The sequence below is a fragment of the Lycium ferocissimum genome, chromosome 12 (genome assembly GCF_029784015.1).
Source record: "Lycium ferocissimum isolate CSIRO_LF1 chromosome 12, AGI_CSIRO_Lferr_CH_V1, whole genome shotgun sequence".
In the NCBI taxonomy this organism is placed as follows: Eukaryota; Viridiplantae; Streptophyta; class Magnoliopsida; order Solanales; family Solanaceae; genus Lycium; species Lycium ferocissimum.
The window spans coordinates 35,450,186-35,474,005 of NC_081353.1; the positions used below are offsets into that span (position 1 = coordinate 35,450,186).

Consider the following 23,820-nt stretch of genomic DNA (forward strand, 5'->3'; position numbering starts at 1 on the left):
GATAACAAGTGATGTAGATAATAAATTTACTAAGTGATTTATTTGCATATTACTAGGCTAGATTCAAGGAAGAATTCATGACCTATAAATTTATAATTAGTAAAAACATTATATATAATACATAGTATAGCTACGATAGGTAATTAATTTATATTATAGTTACTGTACGTAAAATTTAGATGTTATCTACACCATGTAAAATTTTCATAAATTAATGAACCTAAGTCGGCCTGTAATACTACAACCCATATTCTTTGTTATTTAACATCAATGAATAGTTACTTATATCTTTTTTTCTTTAAATTATGGCCAGCTTGTGCTCACCTAGATTAATTCTATGAAATACCTGCTATCTCCCACGGTATAAGTATCGAATAACTCTATCCACCAAAGCTTGAACATATGCGTGAATCACCTACTGTTTTTGCCTCTGCTGGAATTTGAATCTGCAATCTCATGGTTTTCATTCCAGCACCAATGATTATGCAAATATGTAATGCGAGAAAGATTTAAGTTATATCACATTGACAATAATAATTTTTTGTAATCGATATAGTTCAGGTTACTATATCGAACTTGTTATTGTAAGTCAATGGAACCTTATGATGTTAAAATAAAAATATACATTGTTTGTATACATCACTTAAACTCGAAAAAAAATAAAGAAAATTGAAAACACGGATTTGAACTTTTTTGAATAAGTAATAGTGCATGTCAAGTCGCGACAAACAACCTCATTCATAATTCTATGTGGTACTTATTGAAAATGACAGAAAATAAATTTTTAATAACTCATTTCGCGAACTGATGCTTCTGAAATGAACTAGAATGTCTTGCTGCGCCGCGCACGCCCAACTAGATTAGATTGTATGTAGTGTGATAGTTGATACGATTATATATATATATATATATATATATATATATATATATTCAAAACACGATTAATATAACGTTGTAGTTTGTCCGTATCTAAAACTTTATTATATTAATGTTTCTTTATGAATACAAAATCGGCAAATTTATTAATATTTTTTAAAAGAGAAGACCTGTTTAAAAAGAAACTATTTTCCTCTCTTTGAGATAAAACAATAGCAATATTTAAGCATTAGTTGATACTTTCAATTTTAATTCGATTAATTTAAAGGTGTAAAATACTTATTATTTTTTATCAAATTTTGATTTGGATAATTCTAATTCAAATTATTAAATTAATTTTACACGTTTAAAACGAAACAAAGTAGAAATTGATTTTCTATTCAAACGAAGAAATACTATTTTTTAATGTTTGGTAAATATTCTCGGTTTAGCTCATTACTTGTCATGTTGTCTTTTGCATGGTTTTTTAAGAAAACATCGATTAGAATTATAATTTGACTAATTTACCTTATTCATTATTTGATCTCCATTTGATATTTTTTTTTACGACATTAATCTCTTTTCACATTTATTAGAGTAAGAATAAAAATAAAAAAGTAATTAAATTCTATCTTATTTTAAAATATAAATATTTTAAGTATATTTATTTTAGTAAACATAACAAATAAATGACATGGCGGAATAGCAAATACAACAGTTTAATATCTAGATTAGATCTCAGGCTAATATAAAAAAAAAATTGTATGGTTTGCTTTCATTTGCTCCCACTAATGGATTGATACGCACGTGGCAATGAATCCATCATTATTGACTTAATGAGATACTTTGGAAATTACATGAATATTGTTTGATTTTTTAATATGGGGTGCACTTTTTTTTTGGACATTATTAATTCGCACTATTTTTATGCGTATATATATATACACTATGTTCAAAACACGATTAATATAACATTGTAGTTTGTACTCTGTATCTAAAACTTTATTAAATTAGTGTTTACTACAAATACAAAGTCTGCAAAAAAAAATTTGACATTATTTTTTTTTAATATGGGGTTCGGTTTTTTTTTATTTTTATATTGCTCGATTTTGTTAATATGGGGTCCACTTTTTTTTACAGTGAGTTTGGAGATTGTGGGTTCCACTTTTTTTCTTCTTGTTTTTTTTTTTATATTGCTTGATGTTGTTTAGTATGGGGTGCACTTTTTTTTTTGGACATTATTAGTTTGCACTATTTTTATGCATATAATATATATACATATACTATGTTCAAAACACGATTAATATAGCATTGTAGTTTGTGTTTCGTATCTAAAACTTTATTATATTAGTGTTTGTTACGAATACAAAGTTTACACTTTTTTTTTCTACGAATACAAAGTTTACACTTTTTTTTTTTGACATTATTTGTTTTTTTAATATGGGATTCACTTTTTTTTTTTTTTTATATTGCTTGATTTTGTTAATATGGGGTCCACTTTTTTTTTCCGTGAGTTTGGAGATGGTGGGTTCCACTTTTTTTACTTTTTTTTTTTAATATTGGTTGGTGTTTTTTTTTTTTAAATATTGGTTGGTGTTTTTTTTTTAATATTGGTTGATGTTAATATGGGGACCACACATATATTTTTTTTTTTAATGCTAACGGACGACGAAGCATGGGTGTGTAAACCCATGCTTCTATATAGCAGTAATAATAAAAAGATATCATAATAAAGAAAATTGGTCAAACTTATTTTTAAATATCATAAATTACACTCGGATTTGGTGAAACAATTCGATGTCAAAGAAAATGTTGGTGCTCTAAGTTTCTAGAACACCATTTCTAGTTGGCAATAAATAACTTGAAGAGATCAACAATCAACAGACGTACTTATAGTAAATGGGGTTATTAATTCTTTCAAGTTATCAAGGTTCTCAAATGGATTATTGAGTGATCTTCAGTTTGAATAGCTTTTATGACATTATATTAGATCAGGAAAAAAGTTTTAAATTCGATTTTAGTAATAACTCATGACCCAAAAAGAAAATAATTCATGTACTTCGCTATATTACACATTTTAACCATGCTTATAATTAGGGTGTCAAATATAGCCCAAAATATGATGACCCGCTCAACCCGTCCAAAATTTTATGAGTTGAGTACCAAGATAATTTCACATTGAGCTGATTTTAGCTCAACCCAACATAGCCTATTTTAAGCTGATCTCGAACTTAGCCCAATTCTAGCCCATTATCAAGATTTACTTAAATTTGGTTTATTGCTTGAGATTTACTTTATTTTATTCTATGTATTCACTTTTCTTGTATCATGTATCTAATGTTATGATTGATATGAAGATTTTCCACGAAAAATCCGTGAAAGTACTTTTCAAGAAATTTTTAGAAATGAGCCCCTTCAAAAAAACTGGGTCAAGTTGGGCGGGTCATGACCCAGCCCATTTTTAGCCCATTTCAGCCCAAGTAACTTTCGGGCCAATGTTAGCCCAACCCATTTATTATTTTAGCCCATTTTGATTGGCCAATTTCAGCCCAACCCGCCCATTTGACACCCCTACAAGTCATAATCAAGGCAGAATCAGGAATCCTAAGGGGATTTAAAAAGGTAAACCAATATCACTTAGGAATTGAATTTGTTGAGCATGCCGCACAATGCATTTGGCAATAGTTGGTACAGAATTTGGACGATTCCATAGTAACGCACCTTAGCAATTGCCAGTAATAAACTCTATCGACACCAGTCTTGTACTTTACCAGCTAGCTTGAGTCCATGACGTAGAATATATATATCCTTACTTGGCTATAGATCAACTGGCAAGTACAGGGGAAGAGATATTAATTACTTTGGCTAAAAAAAACTCAAAGTTGGCAGTAATTATTTGTAAATGTAAAGCATCACATAATTCTATATTACAGAATGGTTGCAATATATTGTTCTTAAATTCATCAACCTTATACATTTTTAGGGTGATATAGAGATATGCTTATCAGCCCACACCCTGGCTATTGAAAACAAAATGGCAAGAGAGTGGGAATATTAAAAATTAGCACTCTCTTTCCCTTAAACCATTACACGCATAGCATTGATATGTTGTGTTTCTCATTTTCTGCTAGATAAAATACTTGTTAAAGAAATGAAATGGAAAACTCAAAAGTGATCAAGAATAATTTCAGCTATTAGAGTTATCATTTTTTAGTCTTGAACATCAATCAGACTAGTTGAATTAGTCACTAGTTGACATATCATACCAACGACTACTTCCAAGCAGTGCAACTATAAATACTTTGGCAACTGAACCCCCAAACACATCAACTTTGAACTAAACATTAGAGCACTTCTTCTATCCTAGCCTCTGAACTATAACATGAGGCTTCGAGGCAATGGCCCTCCCAGGGGTCATCTTTTGTCACAAATTTTGGTGGCATTGGCCATATTGGCGGTTGCTAATGTAGTTTCAGCAGACACTTACATATATTCCTCTCCGCCACCTCCAGCGTACGAGTACAAGTCACCACCACCTTCTTCTCCTTCTCCACCACCACCTTATGTGCAGAAATCTCCACCTCCTCCATCACCTTCTCCCCCGGCGCCATACGAGTATAAATCACCTCCTCCTCCTTCATCTTCTCCCCCACCACCATATGTGTACACGTCTCCACCACCCCCGTCACCTTCACCTCCACCATCTTATGAGCATATATCACCACCTCCTCCTTCACCTTCTCCACCTCCACCATACGTGTATAAGTCTCCACCACCTCCGTCGCCATCTCCACCACCACCTTATTACTACAAATAGCCTCCTCCACCATCACCATCGCCTCCACCACCATATTACTACAAGTCTCCACCACCTCCTTCACCATCACCACCACCGCCATATTACTACAAGTCTTCACCACCTCCCTCACCATCACCACCACCACCCTACTACTATAAGTCTCCACCTCCACCTTCAGCATCGCCTCCACCACCATACTATTACAAATCTCCACCACCGCCCTCACCATCACCACCCCCACCTTATTACTCTAAGTCTCCGCCACCACCTTCGCCATCCCCTCCGCCACCATATTATTATAAATCTCCACCGCCTCCCTCAGCCGCTTCTCTACCACCTTACTATTATAAGTCGCCCCCACCACCGTCGTCATCACCTCCTCCACTTTATTACCACAAGTCTCCACCTCCGACTGCTAAGCCATCTCCTTCCCCATACTATTATAGTTCTCCACCCCCATCAATGAAGTCTCCTCCACCATATCACTACTCTTCACCACCACCACCAAGGAAATCACCTCGCCCACCATATCACTACATTTCCCCAACACCACCAGTAAGGTCATCTCCTCCTCCGTACTACTACAGTTCTCCACCACCACCCAAGAAGGCACCTCATACTCCACACTATTATAGTTCTCCTCCACCATCTAAGAAGTCAGCTACTCCCTCATATTACTACACTTCCCCTCCACCCTCGATTAAGTCATCTCCAACTCCATACAACCACGCCTCCCCACCACCACCAAAGAAGTCTTCTCCCTCACCATACGACTACACTTCACCACCACCACTTACTCATTACTATCCTCCACGCTGTCACATGGTGGTCACGATTGTTGGAAAAGTCTATTGTTTAAGATGCTACAACTGGAAACACCAAAAAATGTCTCATGGAAAGATATACCACAAAGGTACAATAAACTTGATGCCACGACATCTATTTCTTTATTTACTTTTTATGTTTCATCATTAATAATTTATTTAACTATTTATTTGGTTTCATCATTTATGCTTCATCTTCTTATTTGATTTGGAAATGCTTTACCTTCTTATTATTCGCTAGAGATATGTCTTCTTGAGGTTTCGACTCAATTGTTTGTTGATTAAAGTATTATCTTGTTCACATGGATCAGATGTTGTTGTTCGAGTGACTTGCAAGGCTGGTAACAAGTTAATTGCGGGTTATGGTAACACTAAGATCAATGGAAAATTTAGTATCACTCTTAAAGGATTTGACTATCACAAATATGGAGCAAAGGCTTGCCAGGCTAAACTCCACAGGGCACCAAAGGATTCAAAATGTAACAATCCTACAAATATTCACGGGGAAATACGGGTGCTAGCCTCAAAGTGTACTCAAAGACTCGTCATGAAGTTGTACTCTATGCAGAATCATTTGCTTATGCTCCAAAGACACCTTATGGGATATGCAAGAAGACCAAGCCTACACCTGCTCCATACTACTACAAATCTTGTCCACATCCATTATCGACTTATGTTCATAAGTCACCTTCTACTCTATCACCAGCATATGTTTACAAGTCACCTCCTCCTCCATCACCAGCACACATTTACAAATCTCCACCGCGACCTACTTACTATTACAAATCTCCACCACCACCAGCTAAGTCTCAATCACCTCATTATTACTACAAGTCTCCAGCTCCACCATCTCCAAGTATAACTGCACCTGTATATTATTATAAGTCACCTCCTCGGCATTACTATTATAACTCACCACCACCCCCATCACCATCTCCTAAACCTCCTTACTATTACAAATCTCTTCCAACCTCATCACCTTCTCCTCCTCCTCCATACTACTACAAGTCCCCACCACCACCATCTCCCTCTCTTCCTCCACCATACTACTGCTGTCACGATCCAAATGCCGCTAAGTCGTGCGGGCACCTACTATATCCCACCTCGGTAGGAGAACCCTTCCCTTAATCAGTTATACCACAATAATTACTAAATAAAGCGAAATTAATGAAGAGTCTAACATATATTATAAATACCAAGTGCGGAATTCCCAATTCTAAATACCACCCAAGGAAAATGGTCAGAAATAGTACAAGAGCCACTGATTAAAGTGTCTGAATAATACATGAGTCTCAAAACTAGAAATACTGTCTAAGGATCAAAGTAAGACAAGTAGTAAAGAAGGAGTCCCAGGGGCGGCGGACTCGTCCAATAAGCTCACCCTAGCAAACTCCGTAGATAGCCTCGGGATCAATGTCGAGGTGCAGAAGTGGTACCGATCTCGTACTCTGCACTCAAAAGAATGCAGCAAGGTAGGGTCAGTACAAACACAAGTACTGGTAGATATCATAGGCCGACAACGATTAGCTGACATATACACAGGAAGAAACTGAAGAATAGACATGCTCGCAATCCGATACAAGTAAACATCACAATCCAATATATCAGTACAAATATAGAAGGACATGTACAGAAATTCAAGGCATAAAAGGATGATATGAAGAATGAATACGTAATGCAAGGCAATACAATACAATACAATGCAATGCAATGCCCGTACACACACATGCTGGCGGTGTAGATCGTCGCCCAACAGACCATGACCCATGGGGGACCCGCGAAGTCCATGTACCACTCTCACGATCCCGGTAAGGACCTCGGGCCTCGTGTATTCTTACGATCCCGGTAAGGACCTCGGGCCTCGTGTACTCTCTTCCTTGTCATCACTTCTAATCAAGTCATAACACAATCATATAAGGCTACAAGCCAACAAATCAGTCAACAATACCAACCTAGTCCATCCCAACTTCGTACCCGAAAGCGTACATGCTTTCTCCGACAGTATCTAACTATACATATGTTTCGCTAATCGAAGTCTAGCTAAAAAGGTAAGCCATAACCTACCTCGAAGCCGAACGAGAGCCACGAACAATCAAACTTGAGCTTTACCCTTCCGGAACGCTTCCGAACGATCGAAATCTAACGATTAAATATTCTATGTTAATAAATTACAATTCCATCCACAAATAGGCTCACAATTCATAAATTCTCATATATATATATATATATATATACACACATTTTTAGGACTAGGACTCGAAACCTTCAATTACCCCAAAATCTTAATATAGGATTAACATCTCACTTTCCATGACGCAAATACCACGAGTTTAAAGGTGTACATAGAATCCAATACCCGAATATTCAATTACTTATATCCAAAATATATATAAAAAAAAATGGAACTTGCTAACCTAATAACTATGACCGAAGACGAAACCATAAGCAATTTTGAGAGCAGTGTTCGCGAAACCAGAGACAATTTTTAAGAACATTATTTATCGACCCTTAAGCCATTATACATGAACCCATAATCATTAGTCATTACTACCTCATAATTACTATCCATTATTTATCCAAAATTTTTACTCCCTCCGTAAAATTTTGAAACCAGTAGAACCCAAGGTAGACAATGAATTCAATCCCCTAAATAGTATTAAAATAATATTTCTCCACAATGGTACACTGCATATACGTACTACATGAATTCACTCCCCTAAATAATATTAAAATAATATTTCTCCACAATAGTACTTTCGCATATACTTACTACATTGACAAGAATGGTACCGAGTTGCATGAAGGAATTCGATTTTAGTTTGCTACAATGATATCTCAAAAGGAAATGGCCATGAACCTAAGGTACATTCACCAAACCACCGGAACTCGTTCAAATTCTAGGGCTACTGAGATCTTTTTTTTTCTGGTCATTTGTCAAAAAAACTAGCCCAAATAGTAATAGCAACAATTAAAAACTATTTATGCATCCACCAACTTTCTGAGTTTATAGTACATAAATGGCCCACTATGGAAGTACTGCATTACTCAAACAAACAAAGAAGATGAAAAAGCAGCCAAACGTGTAGCCTACTCATCAACCTAATGATTACTTTTTTTTAAACTACTACTAGTACAGCAATTTAATTCCATGGTCACGTGAATTGGGTTGAATAATTTACCTGCAATTGGTTATGTTTTCCCTTGTTGTGCAGAGTTTGTGTGCAGTCTTTTATTTTTCAACTGCTCCTAGGCTTCTTTCTTTTCTATGCAGTTAATGAATTTAGACTCTATGTAGTAGGTCTTCCACGGATGGGCCACTAAGGAGAAGTTGTGTGGGCCTAATCTGATTATTTATCACAGTAGCCTCCTTAATTCATTTATTCCCTTAACCACTTCGTCTACTTTAATATTTACCCACTCCATCAAATAATATATTTACCAACTTATACCTTATATGGGTGCAAATAATATTCCTATGAATAAACTATTAACACACATTAAGTAAGTATATATACAAAATTTTATCCGTCAATTAAATGACCGAGTCACCCATCACCGCAGGCTATAAACACCAAAATAGGGCCACTGGAAGGATGTTTCAGGAATATTAGGTCTAAAATTGCTAGACGACCAAATGGGTCGTTACAACTACAAATCCCCACCACCACCAGTGGCATATCCTTCACCATCCTACTACTATAAGTTTCCACCACCACCGTCACCATTACCTCCACTACCATACTACTACAAGTCACCACCACCACCATCACTATCACCGCCACCGCCTTACTACTATAAGTCTCCTCCTCCACCATCCCTATCACCACCACCACCCTACTACTACAAGTCCCCGCCACCACCATCTCCCTCTCCTCCTCTACCATACTACTACAAATCCTCACCACCGCCATTGGCATCTCCTTCACCATCCTACTACTACAAGTCCCCACCACCACCATACTACTACAAGTCACCACCATCCCCATCATCATCTCCTCCACCTCTTTACTATTACAAATCTCCTCCACCTCTTTACTATTACAAATCTCCTCCAACCTCATCACCATCTCCTCCACCTCCATACTACTACAAGTCTCCTGCACCACCATCTCCCTCTCAACCTCCACCATACTACTACAAATCCCCACCACCACCATCGGCATCTCCTTCACCATCCTACTACTACAAGTCTCCACCACCACTGTCACCATCACCTCCACCACTATACTACTACAAGTCACCACCACCACCATCGCCATCACCACCACCTCCGTACTACTATAAGTCTCCTCCTCCACCATCCTCATCACCTCCCCCGCCCTACTACTACAAGTCCCCACCACCACTATCACCATCTCCTCCACCTCAATACCACTACAAGTCTCCTCCACCACCAATTAAGTCTCCTCCTCCTCCCTATCACTACAACTCACCTCCCCCACCCATAAAATCTCCTCCTCCGCCAGTATACATTTATTCTTCTCCACAACCTCCAATTAATTACTAAGTTTTTCCGAGAGCTCAACCGCCATCCACAGTTATCCGAGTATGTAACTGTTTGAATTTTGAGTTCTTTTCTTATAAGATCTACTTTGTGTTTTACATAGCATTGATCTAAGATTCAAATCTTCAATTTTTTTATTCCCTTTTTCAGATTTCAATTTAAAGAACAAAATAAGTGATGGCTTCTCGAGGGGAAGATTCAAACATCAATGACACATAACAAGTTAATTATCAAATGATTTCTATTTTGCAATGAAAATATTGATCTGTCGTGACATGGACCGGTTTGATTCAACTTCTCTTGTGGCTTTGTTACACATTTTTCTCGTTGTGTCTTCGCGTTGAAGTGTCTTCAACAACTAAATTATTCACAAGATGGAACTAATCAATTAGTAGTCCTTGGAGGTGTATCTGATTTTTTATGCTTCACGGTGCAGTTTCTTCATAATTTATTGTTGTATAGAGAATGTCCTCTCTTTTTATCTATTTCTTATTTGCTATTGTGAGTTGTTTCATTGTACCTTCTTGTGCTTTGTGCACCAAATCAATTAAAAGATGATTCTTTGTTCTATTCACTGTCTTCTTTGTTGTTCCCTTTGCATATATTGTGTATTCAATCGATCAATCTTTTCTCAACGAACAGATCAAAAATGAAATATCATTACTTCATTAGTTACTCTTTTTTCCCTCCAATAGCTAGATTCAGCAGAAAAAGGGGAAATTTTTAAAGCAAAAAAGAGTAACTAACTGATTATAATACCAATATAGAAGTAAATGCTACAGCTTAATTAACGGTTCTAAGTTCAATTTGATTGTAATCTTTGGTGTTTATCATAGTCAAAGAAATTAGGCATTCTCTTGGGAAATTGCAATTTCAATACTTTAAGTGGAAAATTACGCTTTAAATCTGCTTCGAATGGGTTCAATCTTCTAATTTACAACCCAGAAAATGGCCAACAAATTGATCAAAGGAAGCGGGAAGATGGGGCATTTTTAAACCGTGCTTATTTTAAAGCGCAGGCTATTTATATCCATACCAATTTTAACCAACTTTTAATCCATACTACTTTCAAACCTATTTTTTCAACCATGGCAAGCATCAGTCTCTCTTTGAATGCCCCACAAAATTTCCAAATTTTCGCTAGAGAAAAATATATTTGGTCAGTGAAATAAAATCATATCTCAAAACCTATGATTTATGAAATGTTGTAATTGAAGAACAATCCTTATGAGCACTCCCTGGAAATTCATCATTGTCCAGATTAAAATACTTTTAAAAGAGCTTTCAGATAAGACAAGATCGGACCAGGCCAAGTACGGCTAGAGTAAAGGTAATTCTAGACTTACTGGATAAGCACCCAAAACGAATAAAGTTATTCTTTGTGGACAAAAATTCAGGTAAAGTTATTGAACATTATCAAGAATTAGTTTATGATAATCTCCCGAAGTATTGTACTCATTGTAAACGTCAAGGACATGATAAAAAAAAGTTGTCGTTTGATGTTCGACAAGACTGGTGATAAAACCCAGAATGAGGCAGTAAATAAAGGTATGGACGTGAAGCAATATTAGGCTGATGCAAGGGAGATTATAAATGCTAAATTGCAGAACAAAAAAGATAATTTAGCTACTGATGTAGCTGAAAAATCTGCAACTTTGATCGATGCATCACAAGAGAATTCTGGGCAACAACTGATGGTTGGAAACAGTGGTGCTAGAGTTGGTTCGATTGGGACGAATAAGCAACGTGAGAAAGACTCAGTTGTAGCTCGCTCTACTATTGATGCTCTTGTTTCTACTAGTGATACAAAAAAGAATGTAGGCATGAGTGGAAAAATGTCAACTACTGCCGGTGAAAACGCGACGGATGGATAGGTGCGAACTCCAATTTCGAATGAAACTGTTGAGATTTCAGGTGGGACTAGAAATACCCAAATTGCCGGAAAAAATAACTAGCAAGTTGACAATGGTTGGGCTGTAGTTACACATCGAAAATCACCTGGAATTAGGATTAATGAACATACAACTTCTCAACAAATTTTGTCACATAATCCTTTTCAAGCTATTGCTTAAAGTGATAATTTGGTACCAGCTGGGATTTTAGCTACTACAGATGGGGTGCAAGAAAGAGAATCGGGGCAGAAATTAATGCCCAACGCAATTGATAATGCAGGGGTAACATCAAGAGTTAAAGTCAATGAATTGCAAGTTGATTCGGGGCAGAAAATAAATGCTACATGTGAGATTCATGCTGCTGATTCTGGGCAGCATGTTGTTGAAAACGAGAACGCTACTAGTGAGACTAATGCAACTGTTTTTGACGATGCATGGGATCTTGACTACGAGGCGTCGCATATGGGAAATAAGCAACACAAAGATAATTCAACTTCGACGGAGATAAGCAAGGAGCAACCTGGACAACTAAATATTGATTTAGTTCAGGTAATTGACGAGGTTTCGTCCAAGTCTAAGACATGGGCAGAACAGGTTGAAGATGAAGAATATCAAATTAGTGGTAGTGAAAGAGAAAGCTTACAGGAGAACAGCTCACCAATTTCGGGCAGTAATCTCAACCATAATGCCCCAAGTTTTGTGCCTAAGAGCAGTAGAAAAATTGCAACTCAGGTGACTACTCCAATTGGTAGCAATCAGCAACATAAAGGGTATGGTGTTACACCTCTAACTAAGAAAATTTGCACAACCAGTACCACATCTCCTGGGCATATGGGGCAGCAAGCAACATCACCTACAGCTTATGATATTGACTTGGGCGATGACGATGACATGTCCGATGGGGATGATGAGGATGCTATCTTTTGGACATATGCTTTGATAAGGTGGCCAAAGATGGAGATCTCTCACCTAGGCAACAAAGAAGTGGAAGCAACAAAAGCAAAAAGAAGACACATGGAAGGCAACACAGTTGGGATGGTAAGGTGACTAAAGAATTTGTTCCAAGGCACCTACCGATGCGACTGGCAAAGCAGAATCACCTGACAGTATCAACAACTGTAAAAAGATCCAATAAATCCAAGAAGTGATGAACTATCAACTATTGTTGGACAAATTTGAAGAAGAAGGCAAGAGGAAAATACTTCAGATTGACGGGCAAGCTATCTTTTTTAGTTCATACATATATAACATGAAGTTTGAGGTTGACAACTCAACTTTATTCATGACTTTTATATTTTTACATTACTTAAGCATCCTCATTTGTAATATCATCATAGAGTGTATTATAAACTCTGTGATGATCATAGAATATCTAGTTTTCTCTAGCTCTTATTTTCTTCATGCTTGTTAATTAGTAGAGATTCATTACCTTATTAGGATTAGTAAGGTAAGGCCTAACCCCCCTTGCTTGTACTCTTCTCTTTGAGGTTCACTTTTATTTATTAAAAAAAAAAAAAAAAAAACAGATAAGACAAGGTTATTGAGGGTGTTATGAGTAAAATCAAAAGAAGAAGGTAAAGTCATGTTTCAAAATTGTGCAAATTCAGCAAGACTCAAACGAATTCCCAAGCACAAACTGCCAAAGCAAAAATTAAAGAGGGGCAAACCATTTTTTTAAAATACTGTTGAAATTTGCTTTCAGTTACTACAGTCATTTTTTAGCATAATAATAAGTTGCTTGGGTATAGGATGAATCTAATTTGTGAATTTTAAATTTATATTGGATAGATTAGTTTGTCGAGATATTTGATTTTTTTTTTAATTTTAAATTATGCAGATTTTTTGTTTTAAATTGGCTATTTAAAGTCCACAAATATTGAGACATTTTAAATCATTCTTCAAATCAATTTTGTTGCACCAGCTTTTTTAAAATAACCGACAAGAAGGTAACTTTTTGGATCCCTACCGACACTAATATGCCAAAGCATGGGGAGTGAACAAGATTGAATGCCCTAGTAGTCCATGTTGTAAACGATGAGTGTTCGGCCTTGGTCTATTGTGGCCCAGCTAACGCGTGAAACACTCTGGCTGGAGTGTATGTCGCAAGACTGAAACTCAAAAGGAATTGCCGAGGCCTGCCAAGATGACGCATTGGTTAATTCGATATATATACAACACGCAATATGTACTTATCTACAACATAATATGAAATTGTAAAGAGTATAGCAGTTAAAATTCAATTTTAGTGTAAAAAGAACTCAAGAAATAAGTAAAACATTTCTCGGATTCCAGATATAGTATGTGCCTTCTCAAATTTAAGCAAAAAAATGTTTAATTGAAATCTTTTACATCAATGTCACAGAGTTCAAAATTTCCTATACTTTCATATAGTTTAAAATGTGTAGAATATCATCACTGAAAAGTTAATCAACCCACGTCTAATTTTTCTTTTCTGAGTTGATCAGAATTAATAACTAATTACCGAAATAATAGAATATTAAGACGTGGAAGAAGTAACTAAATATGAAACAAAAAAGCAGAATAGAAATTCTTCAGAAGTACTTTGCAATGCATTATATTAATTAGTAACTCTTTAACTAATAGACGTAATAGTGTGGACGCAAAGTCCACTGAATAAATTAATGAACTTAATTAAGTAGTCCTGTAATACTACAACCCATATTTTTTGTTATTTAACATAAATGAATAGTTTCTCCCTAGCTTCTTATATCTTTTTTTTCTTTAATAATTATGGCCTGCTTGGGCTCACCTCGATGAATTATACGAGATACTTACTAACTCCCATTAGTATAAGTACCGAATAAAGTTGTCCACCAATGCTTGGACATATGAGAAAATATCACCTACTATCTTTGTTTTTGCTGGAATTTGAATTTGAGACCTCATGATTCTCATTCTAGCACTGATAATTATGCAACTGTGTAATACGGAAAGGATTAATTAAGTTATATCACACTAACAATAATAACTTTTATGTAGTTAATCGATATAGCAGGTTATTACTTAACCTTTCAGGCTATATCAAACTTGTTACGAAGAGTAGAGAGTACCTTGTTATTGACCTCATGATGTTAAAATATACATATACATTGTTTGTACACATAACTACTTTTTGAATTAGTAGTAGTGCATGTCAAGTGGCAACAAACAACCTCATTACTAATCTTATGTAGTACTAATTGAAAATGACAGAAAACAAATTTTTAATAAGATATCAGCATAAAGAAATTTTGTCAAACTTACTTTTTTATATCATAAAATACATTCGGATTTGGTGAAACAATTCTATATATGTCAAAGACAATGTTGGTGTTCTAAAGTTCTAGAACACCATTTCTAGTTGGCAACAAATAACTTGAAGCCATCAACAATCAGCATATTAACCATGTTATTATATTAGATCAGGAAAAAGGTTTCATGTTTGATCTTATTACAAACTAGTGATCCAAAAAGAAAATAACTCATGTACTTGGCCAAATTAAATATTTTAACCATGATTAGTAGCGAAGCCATGTTCCTAACAAGGGGATTCAAGCAAGTACACGAATATCACACTTAGAATTCGACTTTGTTGAGCATGCTGCACAATGCATTTGGCAATAGTTGGTACAGAATTTGGATGATACCATAGTAACGCTCCTTAGCAATTACCGGCCAGTAATAAACTCTATCAACATCAGTCTTGTTTTTCACCAGCTAGCCTTGTTTTTCACCAGCTAGCTTGAGTCCATGACATAGAATATATATATCCTGACTTCGCTAGAGAGCAGCAACATGCAAGTAAAGCGGGGAAGAGAGATTAATTATTTTGGCTAAATATATAAGTCAAAGTTGCTGTAATTATTTGTAAATGTAAAACACCACATAACAAAATTACAAAATGTGTGCACGGATTTGTACTTTTTGAATTAACTATGGCAGGTCGTTACTCAAGCTTTCAGGTTAATCAGACTTGTTATGAGGAGTGGAGTACTTGTAAACTTGTAGGTCAATGTAACCTTATTGTATAAAAGAAATTTGTACATTGTTAGTACACTCGAAAGAAAATAAAGAAAACTCAAAACTAGGATTTGTACTTTTTGAATTAGTAGTAGTGCATGGCAAGTCTCAACAAACAACCTCTTTCCTAATCTTATGTGGTACTAACCAAAAAATGACGGAAAATAATTTTTAATAACTCATTTCGTCAACTGATGCTTCTGAAATAAATAATAAAAAGATATCAGAATAAAGAGAATTTGTCAAACTTATTTTTTTAAGTATCATAAAGTACACTCAATTTGGTGAAACAATCTGATGTCAAAGAAACTATTGTCTTCTAAGTTTCTAGACCACCATTTCCAGTTGGCGACAGCTAACAAACAACTTGAAGCTATCAACAATCAACAGACATACTTATAGTAAATAGGTATTTATTCCTTCCAGTTATCAAAGTTCTCAAATGGGTTATTGAGTGATCTTCAGTTTGAATAGCTTGAATATCATTATAAGACGGGAAAAAGGTTGCAAGTTTGATTTTATTACCAACTAGTGATCCAAAAAGAAAATTATGCATGCACTTGGCAAAATTAAACATTTTAACCATGATTAGTGGCGAAGCCAGGATCCTAACAATGGGATTAAAAAATGTACAAAAGTCCGCACAAGGCATTTGGCAATAGTTGGAATAGAATTTTGCGATGCCATAGTAACGCACCTTAGCAATTACCAGTAATAAACTCTATCGACATCAGCCTTTTTTTTTTTTTTTTTTTTTTTTACCAGCTAGCTAGAGTCCATGACGTAGAATATTATATATCCTGATTTCGCTATAGATCAACAGGCAATTAAAAGCAGGGGAAGAGATATTAATTAACTTGGCTAAAAAACTCAAAAGTTGCTGTAATTATTTGTAATGTAAAACACCACATAATTCAATATTACAAAATGGTTGCACTATATTTATCTTGAAATTATCAACCAATAAACTAACAGAATGGCTAAAGGGTGTAATCTTACTGAAACTGTTTAGGCTTCCAAAGGAAAACACAGAGAAAGCAAAATGGCAAGAGAGTGGAAGTAATAAAAATTAGCACTCTCTGTCTGGCTGTGCACATTCATATGTTGTTCTCATTATCTGCTAGTGAAAAATATTTGTTAAAGAAATGAAATGGAAAACTAGAAGTGATCAGGAATAATTCCAGCTATTAGAGTTATCATTTTTTAGTCTTGAGCATCAATCAGACTAATTGAATTGGTCACTAGTTGACATCTCATAGCAACGACTACTTCCAAGCAGTGCAACTATAAATACTTTGGCAACTGAATCCCCAAACTCATCACCTCTGAACTAAACATTACAGCATTTCTTCTATCCTAGCCTCTGAACTATAACATGAGGCTTCGAGGCAATGGCCCAGCCAGGGGTCATCATTTGCATCAAATTTTGGTGGCATTGGCCATATTGGCGGTTGCTAATGTAGTTTCAGCGGACACTTACATATATTCTTCTCCGCCACCTCCAACGAACGAGTACAAGTCACCACCACCTCCTTCTTCATCTCCACCACCACCTTATGAGTACAAATCTCCACCTCCTCCATCACCTTCTCCCCCGCCACCATACATCTATAAATCTCCTCCTCCTCCTTCACCGTCTCCACCTCCTCCATATGTGTATAAGTCTCCACCTCCTCCATCGCCTTCACCCCCACCATCTTATGAGTATAAATCACCTCCTCCTCCTCTATCTTCTCCCCCACCACCATATGTGTACACATCTCCACCTCCTCCATCGCCTTCACCCCCACCACCTTATGAGTATAAATCACCTCCTCCTCCTCTATCTTCTCCCCCACCACCATATGTGTACACGTCTCCACCACCCCCATCACCTTCACCTCCACCACCTTATGAGTATATATCACCACCTCCTCCTTCACCTTCTCCACCACCACCATATGTGCATAAGTCTCCACCACCTCCGTCACCATCTCCACCACCATCGTACTACTACAAATCGCCTCCTCCACCGTCACCATCGCCTCCACCACCATATTACTACAAGTCTCCACCACCTCCCTCACCATCAACACCACCCCAATATTACTACAAGTCTCCACCACCTCCCTCGCCATCACCACCACCACCCTACTACTATAAGTCTCCACCTCCACCTTCACCATCGCCTCCACCGCCATACTATTACAAATCTCCACCACCACCCTCACCATCACCACCCCCACCTTATTACTCTAAGTCTCCTCCACCACCTTCGCCATCCCCTCCCCTACCATATTATTATAAATCTCCACCGCCTCCCTCACCCTCTCCTCCACCACCTTACTATTATAAGTCGCCTCCACCACCATCGTCATCACCTCCTCCACTTTATTACCACAAGTCTCCACCTCCGCCTGCTAAGCCATATCCTTCCCCATACTATTATAGTTCTCCACCCCCACCAATGAAGTCTCCCCCGCCATATCACTACTCTTCACCACCACCACCAACGAAATCACCTCCCCCACCATATCACTATATTTCCCCAACACCACCATTAAGGTCACCTCCTCCTCCGTACTACTACAGTTCTCCACCGCCACCCAAGAAGGCACCTCATACTCCACACTATTATAGTTCTCCTCCACCATCTAAGAAGTCATCTCCTACGTCATATTACTACACTTCCCCTCCACCTTCGATTAAGCCATCTCCAACTCCATACAACCACGCCTCCCCACCACCACCAAAGAAGTTTCCTCCCTCACCATACTACTACACTTCACCACCACCACTTACTCATTACTATCCTTCACGCCATCACATGTTGGTCATGGTTGTTGGACAAGTCTATTGTTTAAGATGCTACGACTGGAAACACCAAAAAATGTCTCATGGCAAGATATACCACAAAGGTACAATAACCTTGATTCCACGCCCTTAATTCCTTTATTTCTTTTTATGTTTCATCATTACTAATTTATTTAACTATTTATTCATTTTAATCATTTATGCTTCCATCTTCCTATTTGATCTAATAATGCTTTACCTTCTTATTATTCGCTAGAGATATGTCTTCTTGAGGTTTCGACTCAATTGTTTTATTGTTGATTAATGTATTATCTTGTTCACACGGATCAGATGTTGTTGTTCGAGTGACTTGCAAGGCTGGTAACAAGTTAATTGTTGGTTATGGTAATACCAAGATCAATGGAAAATTTAGCATAACTCTTAAAGGATTTGACTATCGCAAATATGGAGCAAAGGCTTGCCAGGCTAAACTCCACAGGGCACCAAAAGGTTCAAAGTGTAACATTCCTACAAATATTCATTTGGGAAATACGGGTGCTAGCCTCAAAGTGTACTCAAAGACTCGTCATGAAGTTGTACTCTATGCAGAATCATTTGCTTATGCTCCTAAGACACCTTATGGGATGTGCAAGAAGACTAAAGCTACACCTGCTCCATACTACTACAAATCTTCTCCACATCCATCACCGAGTTATGTTTATAAGTCACCTCCTACTCCATCACCAGCATATGTTTACAAGTCACCTCCTCCTCCATCACTAGAACACATTTACAAATCTCCACTGCGACCTACTTACCATTACAAATCTCCACCACCGCCAGCTAAGTCTCAATCACCTCATTATTACTACAAGTCTCCACCTCCACCATCACCAAGTACACCTTCACCTATATACTATAACAAGTCACCTCATCCACCATCAGCGTCTCCGTCACCACACTACCATTATAAGTCACCTTCTTCATCCCCATCTTCTCCTCCGCCTTACTATTATAACTCACCACCACCCCCATCACCATCTCCTCCGCCTCCTTACTATTACAAATCTCCTTCACCCTCATCACCTTCTCCTCCTCCTCCACACTACTACAAGTCCCCACCACCACTATCTCCCTCTCCTCCTCCACCATACTACTACAAATCCCCACCACCACCATTGGCATCTCCTTCACCATCGTACTACTACAAGTCACCACCACCACCGTCACCATCACCTCCACCACCATATTACTACAAGTCACCACCACCACCATCACTATCACCACCACCGCCTTACTACTATAAGTCTCCTCCTCCACCATCCCCATCACCACCACCACCACCACCCTACTACTACAACTCCCCACCACCACCATCTCCCTCTCCTCCTCCACCATACTACTACAAATCCCCACCACCGCCATCGGCATCTCCTTCACCATCCTACTACTACAAGTCTCCACCACCACCGTCACCATCACCTCCACCACCATACTACTACAAGTCACCACCACCACCATCACCATCACCGCCACCGCCTTACTACTATAAGTCTCCTCCTCTACCATCCTCATCACCACCACCACCCTACTACTACAAGTCCCCACCACCACCATCTCTCTCTTCTCCTCCACCATACTACTACAAATCCCCACCACCACCATCGGCATCTCCTTCACCATCCTACTACTACAAGTCTCCACCACCACCGTCACCATCACCTCCACCACCATACTACTACAAGTCACCACCACCACCATCACCATCACCACCACCGCCGTACTACTATAAGTCTCCTCCTCGACCATCCTCATCACCTCCCCCGCCCTACTACTACAAGTCCCCACCACCACCATCACCATCTCCCCCACCTCCATACTACTACAAGTCCCCACCACCACCATCACCATCTCCCCCACCTCCATACTACTACAAGTCTCCCCCACCACCAATTAAGTCTCCTCCTCCTCCTTATCACTACAACTCATCTCCCCCACCCATAAAATCTCCTCCTCCGCCAGTATACATTTATGCTTCTCCACCACCTCCAATTAATTACTAAGTTTTTTCGAGAGTTCAACCGCCATCTACAGTTATCCGAGTAAGTAACTGTTTGATTTTGAGTTATTTTCTTATAAGATCAACTTTGTGTTTTACATATCATTGATCAAAGATTCAAATCTTCATTTTCTTTATTCCCCTTTTCAGATTTTAATTTAAAGAACAAAATAAGTGATGGCTTCTTGAGGGGAAGATTCAAACATCAATGGTACATAACACTTAATTCATCAAAATGATTTCTGTTTTGCGACGGAAAGATTGATCCGTCGTGACCTGGACCTGCTTGATTCTACTTCTCTTGTGGCTTTTTTGCACATTTTTCTCGTTGTGTCTTCACACGGAAGTGGCTTCAACAACTAAATTATTCACAAGAGGGAGCTAATCAATTAGAAGTCCTTTGGAGGTATATCTGATTTTTTATGCTTCACAGTGCAGTTTCTTCGTAATTTATTGTTGTATAGAGAATGTCCTCTCTTTTTATCCTTTTCTTATTTGCTATTGTGAGTTGTTCCATTGTACCTTCTAGTGCTTTTTGCACCAAATCAATTAAAAGATGATTCTTTGTTCTATTCACTGTCTTCTTTGTTGTTTGCTTTGCATATATACATGTTTTCAACCGATCGATCTTTCCTATACGATCACAGATGAAACACGAAATACCATTACTTTATTTGTTACTCTTTTTCGCCTCCAATAAAAAGATTCAGCAGAAAAAAGGTGAATTTTTAAAGCAAAAAAGACTAATTGTTAGGTCCTTCATTTTGATTTTACAATCAATTATTGTAATCTCTCCTTCGTTTTGATTTTACAATCAATTATTGTAATATTTGTTTGGATGGTTGGTTCCCGCGGTTCATTAATATACGATATGGTAGGAGAATAAAAGATAACTAAATGATCGTATTAAAAATTGGATAGATTTTTGTTTTAATAATATTTTTATTATTTGGTTTGAGATCGTATAATAACACGTAAGTTTACTAAAATACCCTTAACTAATATTTTTCCAAAAAGATTGTCCTTTTTGTGGTACAAAGTTTAAGAAATAAAGGAAGACTTTTAAAATATGGTCCAAAATGGCTTTTACATATTTATGTGGATGCTTTTAAATTGCTTTAAATTTAATAATTCTTTTTGAATGTACTAAAAAAGAAAAAAATCTTTTTTAAATAGTAGTATTAAAAATATCAATAAGGATAACCCAAGTAAAAGACAGAATAATAACTGCGTTCATCTCTTCTTCTTTTTTTCAGTTCAAAAAAAGCAAATAACGAAGTTGCTTGAGAATATTTTATATCATTAAAATGTTTTTATATCATCTTGATTACTTCAACTGAGAAGTGTTCCCTTCTAGCGTTCTCCTCTTTCAACCTACATAAGGGCTACCGATAGTTACTTTGATGTTCTCTATCTAAAATTTTGTTCGTCTAGCTTTCTTTTATATTTTGATAAAGTAAGTTTGGTTGTTGCACTAAGTTCCATCCGTAAATAGCTAGGAATTTTCACGTCTATTTCATTTTGTAGGGAACAATTTCCAAGTGATCAAAACGAAGTGGTGACCAATATAAAGTTATAGTTTCTGTCTTTAGTACCCTACTATTCAGACCAATGAAACAGTTTAATCATTGTGTTTGTTTAAATTGAAGAGGCAGATGAACGAGTTGGTCAAAACACGATAAAGTCACTTTTAAACTCATGCAACAATTAGTTGGAAAAAAGAGCTTCTATGTCCTAGATGTAGATGAAGCTCTAAAGAACTGAATGTTAACAACATTAACAGAATGTAGCTGCAGTGTCGTTAATTGCAAAAAACGCTGCCAAGGCACTGTAGTGCTGTTAATTGCATTAACAAGACAACGCTACAAAACAAGTAGGAAGAAAATTACAAAGAAACGGAAGGTTGACACAATCATTATGCAATAATGGCAAAAATACTAGTTTCCATGATGATAATCCAACATGAATAATATAAATTCATGTCGGATAAATCCATAACATAAAATGTATTGCATAAAAATATAAATTACTAACAAAATCCACGACTAAATAATAATAATAATAATAATAATAATAATAATAATAATAATAATAATAATAATAAAAAGATTAAGAATACTAGTCTAACTCAACTTTCAGAATGTTTGGACAATAATAGTGATTTACGGGCTTCCCATGGGGCTCCAATCAACGTGCGACAAAAGTCTGCGTGTTGACAAATATATAAATAAGCTCTTGTGATCATAGTCTCTTCCAAATCCATCTTATTTACCATTGCCCATATCTCAAACTCTGGAATGGGTGGTAGTGTTGAAAGACGGTTGATGGCACTTGCCAAATGATCCATCCCGCCTCTCAACAAAGTAGTCATTTCTCCACCATGATCCTGTTTTGCCCGATTATTCTTATTAGCTAATGGTGTTCCTAAAGAGACATTCAATTTAGCGGCAACATGAGCTGGTTGCTCTTGTTCAGCTTGCCCATATTCATCTGTATTTTCCATGGAGACAGCATTCTCAGGAACTAGTTCGTCTAAACTAGGAAAACCCTGTTTGTTTTTCTTTTTTTTTTTTCTTTTTTTTTTTTTTTTGAGATAAAGGAACAGGTAGATTCATTTTTATTTTATGTGGTAAAAGCATGTAAGAGAATGTTTGGATTGGCTTGTTTTTTGGTGCTTTTAAGTCCAAATAACTTTAAGCACTTTAATACTGTTTGGAAAGATAAAAAGTACTTTTAAGTACTTATTTTTAAATTAAAAGTCATAAATTAAGATTTTTAACTCATGATTTATGCTTATAAATTATAAACACTGTATAAGTTATAAGCCCATTCAAACAGACTCTAAGTATTGTGCACACATTTTTAACTTTTAACATTACCACCAAAAGTTGTGGTTTAGTATATGTACCCTTATAGTGATCTCTGGTCATCATAATCGTCTTTGATAGAGAATACTTTACTACTCCAAGGTGAGATTTCTCATGAAATCAGAATTAATCGGTTCTAAAGTGAGTATCAAATTCCGAGTGGAAAAAATACATTTAAAATTAACTTTAATATCTTTATTTTTATTTTTAATTGTTAAAAGTAACTTA

General features: G+C 36.7%; 1 protein-coding gene and 1 pseudogene across 1 annotated transcript; both read left to right on the forward strand.

The window, feature by feature from the left end:
* The first annotated feature begins 4,209 nt into the window (after positions 1 to 4,209).
* On the forward strand, positions 4,210 to 10,552 carry LOC132039253 (extensin-2-like; annotated as a pseudogene).
* Positions 10,553 to 17,217: 6,665 nt separating this feature from the next.
* LOC132040352 (extensin-2-like) lies at positions 17,218 to 21,297 on the forward strand. The gene is made up of 3 exons (XM_059430983.1): positions 17,218 to 18,791; positions 19,018 to 20,768; positions 20,876 to 21,297. Exons 1-2 carry the CDS (start codon positions 17,270 to 17,272, stop codon positions 20,727 to 20,729), a joined length of 3,234 nt encoding a protein of 1,077 aa, XP_059286966.1. The 5' UTR covers positions 17,218 to 17,269; the 3' UTR covers positions 20,730 to 20,768; positions 20,876 to 21,297.
* Positions 21,298 to 23,820: the final 2,523 nt, after the last annotated feature.